Source organism: Myotis nattereri (assembly GCF_964212035.1).
Source record: "Myotis nattereri genome assembly, chromosome: 6".
In the NCBI taxonomy this organism is placed as follows: domain Eukaryota; kingdom Metazoa; phylum Chordata; class Mammalia; order Chiroptera; family Vespertilionidae; genus Myotis; species Myotis nattereri.
In genome coordinates, this window is record NC_138081.1 from 42,446,757 (window position 1) to 42,460,496 (window position 13,740).

The following is a 13,740-nucleotide window of genomic DNA, read 5'->3' on the forward strand; positions in this document are numbered from 1 at the left end:
CATAGTCGATGTGTTGTGTGAATATATTCATATCCCAAATACGTCTATATACACACATAATATACATACACATGAACATATAATATCACACCAACAATGTTAGCTTTATACAAGTATTTGCCAAGAAAAAATAGGGCATTTCTTCCACCATTCACAAGCTTATGCTGTTTTATTTCTTTAGTCCCTGATAAAACAAAATAATCATTAAACCATAAAAATTTTTCACTTCAAATTTTCAGAAGGCAACAGGCACTTTGATGTATATTGGTGTGTAACAAATATAGTAACTCTTTATATATTCTACTATATCTCTTCTACTTGGGTATTTTTATCTGTTAAATCTTTGGTCCTTGAACATACTTTCCTTTCTACAGCTGTTTTTGCTTGCATTTTCACATTTTAAAAATGCAAACTAAACACGCAGCTGGAAATAATGGATTGTGTCATCGTAAGTTCTGCTGTTTGTTATGAAAACTGCATCAACCTACTACTGTTCATTTGGAGTAAGCCATTTCTGTTAACGCAATAGGATAGTTTCACAAAAAGCACTTGCTACAAGCTTCAGATAATAATCCCAATGTTAGAGTTTCCCTTCTTCCTGTATTATTACTATCTGAACTCCTGATTTGATAATTAAGTTGGGGTGAGATATTTTTTCCTCTGTATTTTCCCTTTTGTGAATTCCAACTTATAAGAAACTCCACCTCCCCCCCCCCCCCCCCCACCGCCCGCCACCCCCTACCCCATATGGCAAAGCTATGGGAGCAAGGTACTGCAAACCCATATTGTCAATCAAGCATTTTTTCCCCTTGTTATTTTAGGAGAACCTGGTTGTTTTCAATGACAGGTCTCTTTTGTTTCAGAATAGAATCTTATTGGGTAGGCAGATTTGGTGCATGGGTTGATGGTGGGTGGGGATCATTTTAAGATCATGCTCCCATATCTATGAAAGGATCCACAAACTTTGCCAAGCTTAAAATCAGGAGCAGATCATCATTGTACAAAACACATCCCTAATCAGGGCTGGGTCACGCAACCTTTTTTTTCCCTTCTTTTTATTTTTTTCTATCTTATCTGAAATGGCTTCCCCCACAGGACATTTTTAAATGATTTTTAATTGCAGGGCAGCCAAGTAGAGTATGTCTGTTGCTGGCATGTGAATACTGGCTGGACCTGTGCAATGTAGTAATTGCTAAAGTTGGCATCTGCTACATAGGGGGCCGGCTGGTAATAGCAAGTGACATTAGCCACGTTAGGGATGACATTTTGGTCAGCTAGCACCCGGATAGCCAGCATTGTGATAAGGTTTAAAGTCTGTCTTCTTTCATGTCCCATCAGGCACACTGTACTCTCATTCACCACTCCATGAAGGGTCATGAGATAGTCATACTTGCGGTCTTCCAATCCCACGAAGTGGTTCTGTAAATAGGACTCCAGTTTTCTCTGCTGCTCTCCAATGTCTGAGAAGTCAATGAAAAACCTGGAACACATATACCTCTGAAGGGTCTTGATCTCATCAGAGGCGGGCCTAAAGCCCCTTACTAAAAGGTTGCAGTACTTCAGTAGGCCTCCTCCTCTGATTTCCTCTGGGTTCCTCGTGGCAATGATCTTATTACAAAGGTGATCAAAGGCTTCGTGGAAATCGCCATAGACGCTCTCACCGATTATTGTGGGGTGAAATGTTTCAGTCATTGGGTTCTCTGAACATTCGTAAAAGAGGAGAAGAGAGTCTAATTTGATTTGAAAAGAATCTACACTAAATTCAAACTGCCTCCGGAGGGAATCCACAAATTTCAGTTCCACATTTTTGCCACTGTTGTTTGACAGGGATATAAGACTCCATCGGTCAGAGTCATTGCACACTTTAACCATTTTCTGCACATAAGCTTCCTATAATTCAAAAGATAAAACAAGAAGATGAGCACACCTAGCAAAAATAATAAGTAAATACATCCTCCTCACAGATGACATTTACTTTGTTCCTTCCCTTTTGTTTTGTCAAGTTTCAGCAAAACACTACCTACAGGCTTAAACAGTCTTCTGAAAACAGGAAAAAAAAATACATTTAACGAGTGGTTTTACTGTCTGGGAAAGAGAGGAGAAATAATAGTTTGAGGCTTTTGGCAGATGTAGCACAGTACTAAAAGGTTCTGTTGTCATGTCTGACTTCTGAAATGTTATTTTTTGAAAATGGTCTAATAGGTACAATATTCACATAATATTCAAAAGAAAGAAGAGCATTCAGAGAAAAGTTGGTCTGCCTCTCCTTCTTGTCTCTAGTCACTCAGTTCTCCTCCCCCTGAGACAACAGATGAGATCAGTATCTTGTCTGTCCCTCTAGGGGTGTTGGGCAGTTGCAATAAAAATGAACTACATTAGGACATTCTGGGAGGCCGATTCCTCAATTTTAACTAAATGTGTAAAATGCGCTTTGAAACAAAGAGAGGTGGTTGGGGTGGGGGGGCACACTATATCCTTAACACATGAACAAACCCAGAGAAGCACCACGTCTATCTTAAACACAGGGAGTCAGCTGAATGCAGCTAGGAAATCTATTCACATTTTCCAACGCAATAAGCTCACTGGCTTGGTTCTGCTTCAGGTTGCTATTTTCGACTTACAGCGGTTCTCAACCTGTGGGTCGCGACCCCTTTGGCGGTCGAACGACCCTTTCACAGGGGTCGCCTAAGACCATCCTGCATATCAGATATTTACATGACGATTCACAACAGTAGCAACATTACAGTTATGAAGTAGCAACGAAAATAATTTTATGGTTGGGTCACAACACGAGGAACTGTATTGAAAGGGCCAGAAGGTTGAGAACCACTGGCACATATAATGACTCAAAAAAAAAAATGATTGAGATCATTTCATTCTTCCACTTAGAATCTACTCTGGAGAAGACACAAGCAAGGAATGCCAAGAGTTAAAAAATAAGGAGAAGGAAGGGGGGGGGCAGAGGAGGAAGCAGGAGAGTTGTGGCGCCCGAAGCCCCAAGTTAAGTAAAACACTGGGCATCCTCCATGCACCTTAGGTTACTCCTTGCAAAGAATCAAAAGCAAAACAAATAAGCGCACCCAGACCTGTCACGGCCATAGATTTCTTTCCCGGCATCTTTTCTTTCCCCCTGGCCCCTGTGAACCCCTGCCCCCCGGGGCGGACCCCAAGCCCCGGTTGGGGTGCCTTTACCTTGAGCGTGAGCGGGGTGATCTTCTCTTTGTTCACCCCTTCGGGCAAGAAGTCCAACAGGCAGTCCAGCACGACGTCCTTCACAGTCTGAAACTCCTCTTCCCCGCGCAGGTCGGCGCAGAAGATGAGGTCCAGGTCCTTGTAGCCCAGGCCGCTGTCCTGGTGCAGGACGTGGCTGGCCGCCGAGCCGTTGAGGCGCACGTCGCGGACGCAGATGCTCCGGTCGGCCAGGCGCCGCCGCACCACCTTCACGATCAGGCTGGGCTGCAGCTCGAGCGTCGGGAAGTTGCCGCGGCCGTGGATCGGGATGGTCTCGCTCAGGATGCCGTCCAGCCGCTGCACTTGCTCCCAGGTGAGCACGTTGCAGTGCGCCGTGGGGCTGTCGCCGTAGTCGGAGCCGGGCCCGTCGAAGCCGCAGCCGCCCGCCACGTCGCTGCCGCCGCTGAAGTCGCAGCCCAGGGGCGCGTAGGGGCCGCCGGCCAGCTCGTCCTCGGCCATAGCAAAGTACCCTTCACCTTCCGCCATGAAGTGCCCGCCGAACGCCACTTGGCCCTGGTCAGTCCTAAAAGGAAAAAAAAAAATAGGAGGGGGGGGGGAAGGAGCTCGGTCAGGCGGCGGGCGGCCACAGGCGCCCCAAGAGGAAAGAGCGCGCCCCCTGCCCCAGGGAACCCCTTCCCCGGCTCGTCCCTGGGCTCGGCTCGGGGATTCCTCAGAGACGCCCCCTCCTCAGACCCCGCCGTCCCCCGACCCCGCCGTCCCCCGCCGCGCCCCGCAGAGCAGCCCCGCACCAAAAGTATCTCTGATGCATCTGGAAAGCGCAAGCGGGAGTCCCGTCTGTGTCACCTGGAGACGGCCGCCCCTTCTAGGAGCGCCGCGAGCAAAGCGACTGCGAGCGAAGCCGCAACACTCCCAGGAGCGGCGAGTGCGCTCCCGGCCGCCGCGAGCGACTCAGTCCTTCCCAGACCCCGGCCGCCGGCGCCGGCCAGTCCCGCCCCTCGCCCCCTCCCACGCCGCTGCCGCCTCAGCCGCGGTGGTCCCGGAGGTGGCGGCTCCTGCTGCCGCCCCGCCGCACGCGCTCCTGTCTCTGGAGCTTTAGCAGTTGTGCGGGAAAAATGTCTTCAGTACTTTTTTTATACCGGGCCTCCCCGCGCTTCCGGGGCCCGGCGCGGCGCGCTGGCCACACCCCCCTCATCTGCATAGGGCGCCGCCCCCTCCCGGCGGACTGTGCCGGCCGCCCGCGCCAGCCAGCGGTCCCTGAGCTCCCGGCCGCTGGCCCTGTGTGTGCGCGCGCGTATATACATGCGTGTATTTACACACATTTGACTTATGGGCAGTTCCCCGCCCACAGTCTTTCCCCACGAGGAGACACTCAACACTCCTCAAGGGTCCCAAGTGGCCCTCAAAAATAGGACCGCAACTAAAATCCCGCAAGTGTAGAAAGTTCCCACACATGAAACGCTCGCCGGATACCGCGCGTGGTCCCAGCCTCGAGACGGGCCCCCGAGGTGCTCCACGACCCGCGGAGCATCGCTAACACCTGGGCCGTGGACTTCAGTCCCAAGCCCGGGCCTCGCGCACGCCTGCGTCCACTTGTCCATGCAAATCAGTCTCCGCGCCCGAGGGGAAGGGCTCGCTCGCTGGGTTCGGCTCCCTGGGTTTCGTTTCTCGTTTCTCGAAACCTCGGGAAGCGCTGGGAGCCCGAGGCGCGCCCGGGGAAGCGCGGGGGCGGGGCCGCGAGCGTGCGTCCGACCCCAGCGCCCCAGCAGCTGGGGGGCGCCAGGAGCGGGGCGCCGGCCCGTGCGCGTCCCTGAACGACGCCTCGGGGACTCGGGCGGCGAGCGCCCCCGGCCGTGGGCGGGCAGCGCGGCCCTGGGGCGCCGAGGGACCCTCGCGGAGTGGGGCGCCCGGCGGCGGTGCTCTCTCCGAGAACCCAAGGCGGCGCCGCGCGTTCCTCGCGCCGTGCGAAGGTTTGTCTTTTTCACGTGAATGTCAGTGCGAAAGGATGTCGTTTTCCCCCCAAACGTGAAAGAACAAGTGTAAAGGGTAAAATAGCGTCTCCCCACCCCCACCCCCACCCCAGCTTCCGTCGCCTCAGCAGCGCGGAAGGAGTGTGACGGGCACCCCCCTGGACTCGCACCATCTTTGCTAGAAAGCTCCCCGCTTCCACCTGGCCTCCCGTTCCGGCCGCTCCCGGCCTCTTCCCCAACAAGGAGTAACTTTCTTTCCCGCGGCGTGGAGGCGGGGAGACGCTGGGGTGCGGGCTGAGCGGGGCGCGCCGGGGGAGGGGAGGCGGAACAGGGCCTCCCGCGGCCCACGCCACCCCGCCGCCCGGCCGGAGGAGACGGTCCGCCCCTTTGACCTGGGGGAGCCCGGGGAGCCAGCGCCCACCCACCAAAGCTGCGCGCCTTGAGGGGGCGGGGCGGTCACCCCGGGAGCACCCAGCTGCGTGACAAGGCCGCCCCCTGCCGGTGCCCTGCGGAGCTGTGTCCCAAAGCGGAGGAACCGCTGGATCCTAGACGGAGGCCATGGTCCTCCCGCTGCGGGGGCAGGGAGTGGGGGTTCGGGGAGGGGAAAGGACGCCGAGACAACCACCCGATCCTCATAGACCATCGCCTCCCCCAAAGCGCACTGTCCAGCCACCCCCGCGTGAATCCATCCACCCATTCTAGACAGACGTTCGGGAAAGTTCCATCTGTGTGTGTGTGTGTACGGCTTGACTACCTCCTGCCTGCCAGGCACCGAGCCGAGCGGCGAGGCGTTAAGAATGACTGTAGTCACAGCGTCTAAGGCGGTGGTTCTCAACCGTGGCTGCACAGTAGAATCACCGGGAATCTTTCTAAAATCCTGATTTCCGGGCCTCATCCTCCGGAAATTCTGTTTCTTTTGTTACTAAGGTTGTGGCCCCACCCCATAACAAAGAAACAGAATTTCCGGAGGATGAGGCCCAGAAATCAGGATTTTATAAAGACTCCCAGGTGATTCTACTGTGCAGCCAAGGTTGAGAACCACTGCTCTCATGGGCATGACAGACACGTCCATAATTAGGGTTCCACCGTACCTGTGTTGTGAGAGACGTATGTTCTGACACAGGAGTAGTGGGCTGAGCTAGGACTAAGGGACCTGGGAGAGAAGAGCAGGAGAGGGGGGAGTTTATTTGGATTTCCTTCCATAGCTGAGGAGGAAGGAGAAAGGATAGTCAACAAAGGGAGGAGTGTAAGAGAGCTGGAAAAGGCCCGAGGAAGGCTATATAAAGCACCACAGTAAGAAGTGAGGTTGGTAGTGCGTTTAAATAAGGTTTGTGGAGGTTCCAGGAACTTACTGGTCACCTCTGGGCCATCCTCTACTTAACTCTTTACACATAAAACCACATATACTCTTCAAGAAGGTATTCTATGTCATAGGGATTTGGAAATAGAGGAACCGAGAAGTAAAGAGATTTGCCCAAGTTTCATGGCCAATGTGGGGTCAGGCCTTAAACCCAACTCATTTGGCTGTGACTGCTATTTAGCCATTATTTTCAGGAATGTGATGTTTGTAGCTTGCCAGGACCTTCCCATTGTAAGGCAAGGACAGCACAAATAGGAAAAAAGATTTAAAGGAAAAAGAAAAGGCCTGTTAAAAATGTATGTTTTGTTTTTGTTTTTTTCTGCCCGGCCACATTGGCTCAATGGTTGAGCAACGACCGATGAACTAGGACAGTGGTTGGCAAACCGCGGCTCGCTTGCCACATGCGGCTCTTTGGCCCCTTGAGTGTGGCTCTTCCACAAAATACCACGTGCGGGCGCGCACGTACAGTGCGATTGAAACTTCGTGGCCCATGCGCAGAAGTTGGTTTTCGGCCTGGGAGAGTCTATTTGGAAGAAGTGGCGTTGGAAGAAGTGGGGGGTGTCCGTCGGTCAGGCGATGGGAGTCGCAGCGGGGATACGCAGCGCGGGGGAGGTGCACGCGATTCATGCAGGAGTTGCCTGAGCCAGTCAGTCAGCAGTCTTATGTGCAGTGGTTAATGCTAGTTGTGTCCGCAAATCGCGTGCAGGTGACAAAAGTAAAGTTTATTAAGTTAATTTAAGGGAACGTTGTGGAGTGAAAGAAGATGTAGTGTCGAGGATTGAGAAAGGTATGTTGAGATGGTTTGGATGTATAGAGAAGGATGAACGAAAGGAGACAGACGAAACAAGTATACAAGACGAGTGTGGATGGGAGAGTTGGAAGGGGTTGACCTCAGTGAACGTACCTCAATCAGATTGAGGACGTTTTTAGCAAAGGCCAGCTTAGGAGTACCCTAATTAAGTTAATAACAATGTACCTACCTATATAGTTTAAAAAATTTGGCACTCAAAAGAAATTTCAATCGTCGTACTGTTGATATTTGGCTCTGTTGACTAATGAGTTTGCTGACCACTGAACTAGGAGGTCACAGTTCAATTCCTGGTCAGGGCACATGCCCGGGTTGCAGGCTCATCCCCAGTGGCGCACATGCAGGAGGCAGCCTCTCTCATTGTTGATGTTTCTATCTCTCCCTCTCCATTCCTCTCTGAAATATAAAATATGTTTAAAAAACATTTTCTTCTCCTAAAAATAAGGCCAAAGAGATGACTCATGAATGAGATACATTGCGCTAAAGAAAAAAGAAAAAAAAATCAAGGGGTTAGTCCCACTGCCATTATTTTGTCCTTTATTTTAACCCTTTCTCAAAAAAAAGTATCTCAGAGCTGGTGAGCATCTGTGCTTCATGAATGCCCAAGGTTGTGTTCTATGGGGTTAAAAGAACCTACATTTTAGTAAGATGCCCGTGAGGTCCTGAACACAAGTGCCTACTCTGTCCTATGCTGATAACAGCCCCTGCAGCCTGGCTCTCTAGGTTGGGACCCTTTCTCTGAGCAGTTGCTCTTAAGGCCTCTATCAAGAGTGAATGGCACGGCTGAGAGGCATGGAGGGTCTGCTATGCATCAGACCCTTTGCTGGGGAAAGATGAGTCCCAGCAGTGGTGGGGCAAGACCCCTTCTAAGCTGCCAGGGCTTTGTGTCTGACACATCTTTAACCCTTTTTAACAAAGCATTCTCCACTCTCCAACCGGGTTCTCTCCTTACCACAACCTTCCAGATCTCCATAATCCAGACCCTGCTACCTCTTACACTAGGATACCTGGGATACTTCACTTTTAGCAGTGCCTTGGTGGTGCTTTGGCTGGATTCATATGTGCCTGATTCATAGTGGCCGCTGTATGCAGGTTGTTGGATGGAAGCATCTGCTGTTGTTTCTACCCCCACTCTTTTCTCTGTTTTCAAAGTGAGATAATATTTATGTACATTCTGGGGGTGGGGGAGGAATGTTCATCTTTACATGAAATTGCAAATTTTGCAATTGCAAACATTTTTCCCCCTAGTGAACCAAAAATAATTATCAAATGAGAAAGTTTATGCTTTCCAAACACATTCACAGCCCAGACATCTCTCAACACAGATACTCTTGGATTAAATTTAGGTACAGAATTGCAGGGTTTTTTTTTTTTTTCAGGCTTTAGCTCCTGAACCTATTTGGTAAATATTTACTTTTCCCCATTTAAAAGGGATAGAAATCTATGATAATATGATGTTCTGAATTTCTATTTGAAAATTTTACAAGAAAACTTTACATACATTTTTTAGAAAAAAACACTTATAATTAAAAGTTGATCTTGATTTATAAGTTGTAGTAACAATTTTCTTGACTTAGCACCATAAGAAGAAATTCCATTTTAGCCTTAATAACAGTTACCATTATTTATTTTGTTATAATGTGCCAAGGCAGTGTGCTCAGTATCTCACATACATTATTTCTTTTAAACTTTCTTCAAATATCAGAGCTTTACATATTACATTCCCATTTTCCATACAGGGAAAATAAGGCAGAGGAAAGTGAAGTAACTAACAGAAGTGGTTGCTTTCCTTTTCCCTTTCATTCTTGAGTCTGGCTTCTCCCAGGCTTCTCATTTTCCTTTTAGATTTAAAACTAAACTGGACTTCACAATGCTCCTTCTTTCTTTTTAAAAAAGTCTTTAAAGTATTGTTGACTTTATTGTTGAAAGTATTACATATGTCCCCCGTTTTTCCCCCATTGACCTCTTCTAGCCTGCCCCCACCATTTTCCCTTCCCCACAAAGCCCCCCCCCCCCAATACCAAGGAACTTGAATGCATATATGCTCTTTCTTCCTTCTTTCTTTACAGGTTCTGAAAGTTTAGCTTGGATTTAACATTGAGAACCAAGGTGTTTTATCCTGAAATAACTGTTGAGGGCCAGAATGCACAGTTACCTAACTGCGCTCATGGGAGGTTCTTCCCAAGCCATGAATAGTGGTAGAGAGCTAGGAAGCTAAGCAGCCTTACTGAGAGCTTGCAAGAAACACCACTACTGAAGCACAGCGTGAGGTTTGGAGACTGCCTCAGTTTACTTATCTGTGGCACTACCTTTCCCATTTTGCTTTGTCGGCTTCCTATCTTCTCAAAAATGGTTTTAGGAAGCAAACAAATATGAAATGATTTTCACAAGCTCAAACCCAGAAGGAGAGAGGAAAGAGCCCAGAAAACTGCTGTTAAGCCTATAACTTCTTTCTCCCACAGCACTCTAGCTAATCTCTCCTCATATTCCTATCTCCCCCTTGATCTTTCCACACCAGCCCTCCCCACTCTCTCCATTGATTTACCACCCTTCATTGCTTCTGCTCTTTGATCCTTTTCATATGAAGCGATATGAACCTGCAGAAGCACCTTGCAGCCTAGGCAGAACAGTAGCAAAGTGAGGAATTTGAGCCACCCTCCACCCCTTTGCCATTCACTGCCTTTATAGGGCAACTCCCACTGATCCTTGAGGCCATTGAGGGACATACAGGCATCCTTTTCGAAGAAGCATGTGCATGCAGGTGTCTACATTGCAGAGTAAATTAAAGATCTCTCTGCTGTCCAGTTAGTATTAAGAAGCAACTAATCAAAGTGCTTCATGCAAAAATTAAAATTTACTTTGAAACTAAATTACAGTAGCCCTTCTTTATCTTTGGATTCTCTTTCTGTGGTTTCAGTTACCCGTTGTCCAAAAATATTAAATGGAAATTCCAGAAATAAACAATTCATAAGTTTTAAATTGTTCACTATTCTAAGTAGTGTGATGAAATTTCCTGCGGTCTCACTCTGGGGATGTAAATCATCTCTGTGTCCATCGACTCCACCTGTTTGTCACATGTAGATGCCACCACCTGTTTGTCACATAGTATAGCTTCTTGGTAATCTCAGTATCACAGTGCTTGTATTCAAGTCACCCTTATTTTACTTAATAATAGCTCCAAAGTGCAAGAGTAGTGATGTTGGCAATTCGGATATACCAACAAAAAGCCATAAATTGTGTGTATGTATGTATGTGTGTGTGTGTATATATATATATATATATATATATATATATATATATATATATATATATATGGGGAGCAGTATTATGTAGGATTCAGTACTATATGTGGTTTTGGGCATTCATTGGGAGTCGTGGAACATATCCCCCATGGATAAGAAGGACTATTGTACCTGTTTCCATAGCAAAATCGTACTTGTGAAATTACCCATGTTTCTTCAGGGAAATAACAAGTAATTATTCGGGATTTATTGAAGGCCAGAAACACCCCAAGTTATACAACTTCTAGGTTAATTTGGAGATAGTATTTCAACTTTTTATTATTTGTGTGATTATTACCAATCAAGAGGTTAACTTTTATAGTTTTAAACTTTTTAATCATTTTTATTCTATACTAGTGGCCCATTGCATGAAGATTCGCACAATAGGGCTTCCTTCCCCTGGCTGCCAGCACTGGTTTTCCTCCAGCACCCGGGACCCAGGCCTTTGGTCCTGCCGCAGCAGCGAGGCTTGGCTTCGCCCCTGGCGACCCAGGTCCCCAGCCCCTCCTTGAGCAGAGCCCAGGGCCAGCGGGAAGCTTGGCTTCCTCCGTCGCTGGGAGCAATCCAATCCTCCTACTCCTTTCAGCTCTGTGACTGCCGCCATCTTCAGTCATCTTCAGTCTTTGCTCTGCACCTGCTGATGCAAATTAACTGCCATCTTTGTTGGATTAATTTGCATAGTCACTCTGATTGGCTGGTGGGTGTAGCGGAGTGACGGAGTGATGGTTAACTTGCATTTTTCTCTTTTATTATGTAGGATTGTCTTATTTTATCTTCAAAAATATTCTGACTAAGGTGCAGTCCAAATTTTAGAGATGAAGAAAGGCTAGATGACTTTTCCCAAGTTAATATAACTAGTTATGGGAAAGTTAGTTAAACTCAGCTGCTCTCAATCATGGGCTCACACCCCCTTTCTCTCTTTTTTAAAAAAATATATTTTATTGATTTTTTACAGAGAGGAAGGGAGAGGGATAGAGAGTTAGAAACATCGATCAGCTGCCTCCTGCACACCCCCTCCTGGGGATGTACCCACAACCAAGGTACATGCCCTTGACCAGAATCGAACCTGGGACCCTTGAGTCCTCAGGCTGATGCTCTATCCACTGAGCCAAACCGGTTAGGGCTCACACCCCTTTCTCTTGACCGCACTGTTTCATCTTACATTTGTGTGAGTAGATTAAAATCATCAGTAACAAACAGTTTAGTTTGAAGGAATCCTTTAGATACACACAGGATTATTTGTGTAGATTAAATTCTCAGATGTGAACATCTTATAAAGCATTGCTATTCTACCATTAAGAATCTTGTAAGTGTAATTTCCTAAGGTGTTATTTTTAAGAATATTTATTTGAAGTTTATAACCACATAAAAATAATTCTATTCATTGTCACAGGTCAGTGAGCTTAGGAAATTCAATATGCAAGCTACAAATATGGTAGACAGACCTACATCATCACTCTTAAAATCAAACTCGATGTAGATTGTCCTTTAGTAGAGTTTTGCATCAATAAGACTAGCTAGTATTTTCTTATCCTACTATCAGTGCTGATTATGCTAGAAGTTTTTCCTATTTGGACATCTTGGTGAAATGTTTGCAGTTTCAATCAATGTTGCAAGTCCCATGGGCCAGACTGTTTTGCTTACTCCAAACAAAAGCAACATTCAAAATTATTTTAATTTTGCAAAATGTAAACTGGAAATACACATATATTTTCAAAAACTACTAAATATGAATAAGTAAATTCCTTTTCCCCAAAGTAATATTTGTAGTGTGAGTTTTTCCTTCTACAGGTTTGTACTGGAAGGATGTTTAACTTCTCTGAAGAAAATGTTAATGTTTATTTACTTATGGTGCTTGTAAAACTTTGAGAAGGGTAAAAGGGGGGAGTATAATAAATTATTCCTCTTTTCTATTTGGCCAAAATTATTTATGTCCCTTGTGAAAAAAGACCATCTTGTATGAGTATATCTAGCTCATTCTGAGCTATTTAAAAATCATATATACCCACTTTGCTAGCACCGTTTTATATGCCAGATTCAGAAATTGCATAACTACTATATGAATTTGTAGCAGCTACAGAAAGCATATTTACTCATTGATTCAGTAATAACATTTCTACCATTTCTTTGTTTCAGAAGACTTTGTTTATTAACTTCCCTTACCTCAGATTATTTGTTGCCAAAGAAAGAAATAACAAAATAAATAAATAGTACAATTGATATTATCTTGATATTTGGGAGAAATTACTATGGAATATGGTAAACAACCAAAAACATATTGTCATAGAAAGTCTGAGAAACAGAGCACAATAAATAATACTTAAACAAAAATGTTTTCTTAAAGCTACTAGGATGATGAGTCCTTTTAAAAGACAAGTTTTTATTTTTTTAACTGTGCAAGCAACTATGGGAAGAGAAGTCTATCCTACTCTTGACAATCCTGGGCTCCTTAAGTAAAATATGATTTGGGAAACTAGGTAGGGACTCTCTGGGGTGAGGGTGAGGGGGAGACACTTGGACACTTGAATTATTCTAGCAATATGTGATAAAAGAGATTCAAATTGTAACTTTCTAATAAACAGAAAGCTTTTAGGATGCTAGTTAATTAGGCATTCATTGAGATGGAGTCGGGGGAAAAAGAGATATTAAAGTTTTGATATTTGGCCTGGCCGGCATTGCTCAGTGGTTGAGCATCCACCTATGAACCAGGAGGTCATGGTTCGATTCCTGGTTGGGGCACACACCCTGGTTGTGGGCTCAATCCCCAGTGGGGGACTTGCAGGTGGCAGCTGATCAATGATTCTCTCTCATCATTGATGTTTCTATCTCTCCCTCTCCCTTACTCTCTGAAAACAATAAAAAATCTTTTTAAAAAGGTTTGATATTTGAACTTGAGAAGATTGATTTCTAATAAGCCACAACTCCAACAGAGGTACTAGGTATTAAAAGGGAGTTTGGGCTAACACATGATTAAATAGCCACAGTTTAGGCAAATTAGATATCTCTAAAGGGCAATAGAAGAACTCTTCAGGTTTTGAAATTTGTGATTAGTCAATGAAGTGAGTAATTGTTTAGCATAAAAGAAGTGATCCTCTTAATCTTTCTTAGCAGAAAGCCAGGTTGGAATGTTAA

At 46.3% G+C, this 13,740-nt stretch overlaps 1 protein-coding gene across 1 annotated transcript; it reads right to left on the minus strand.

The window, feature by feature from the left end:
- Positions 1–993: 993 nt before the first annotated feature.
- TENT5A (terminal nucleotidyltransferase 5A) lies at positions 994–3,750 on the minus strand. Its single transcript, XM_081093538.1, has 2 exons — positions 3,193–3,750; positions 994–1,890 (listed from the first exon to the last, which is right to left on the minus strand). Exons 1-2 carry the CDS (start codon positions 3,715–3,717, stop codon positions 1,114–1,116), a joined length of 1,302 nt encoding a protein of 433 aa, XP_080949664.1. The 5' UTR covers positions 3,718–3,750; the 3' UTR covers positions 994–1,113.
- Positions 3,751–13,740: the final 9,990 nt, after the last annotated feature.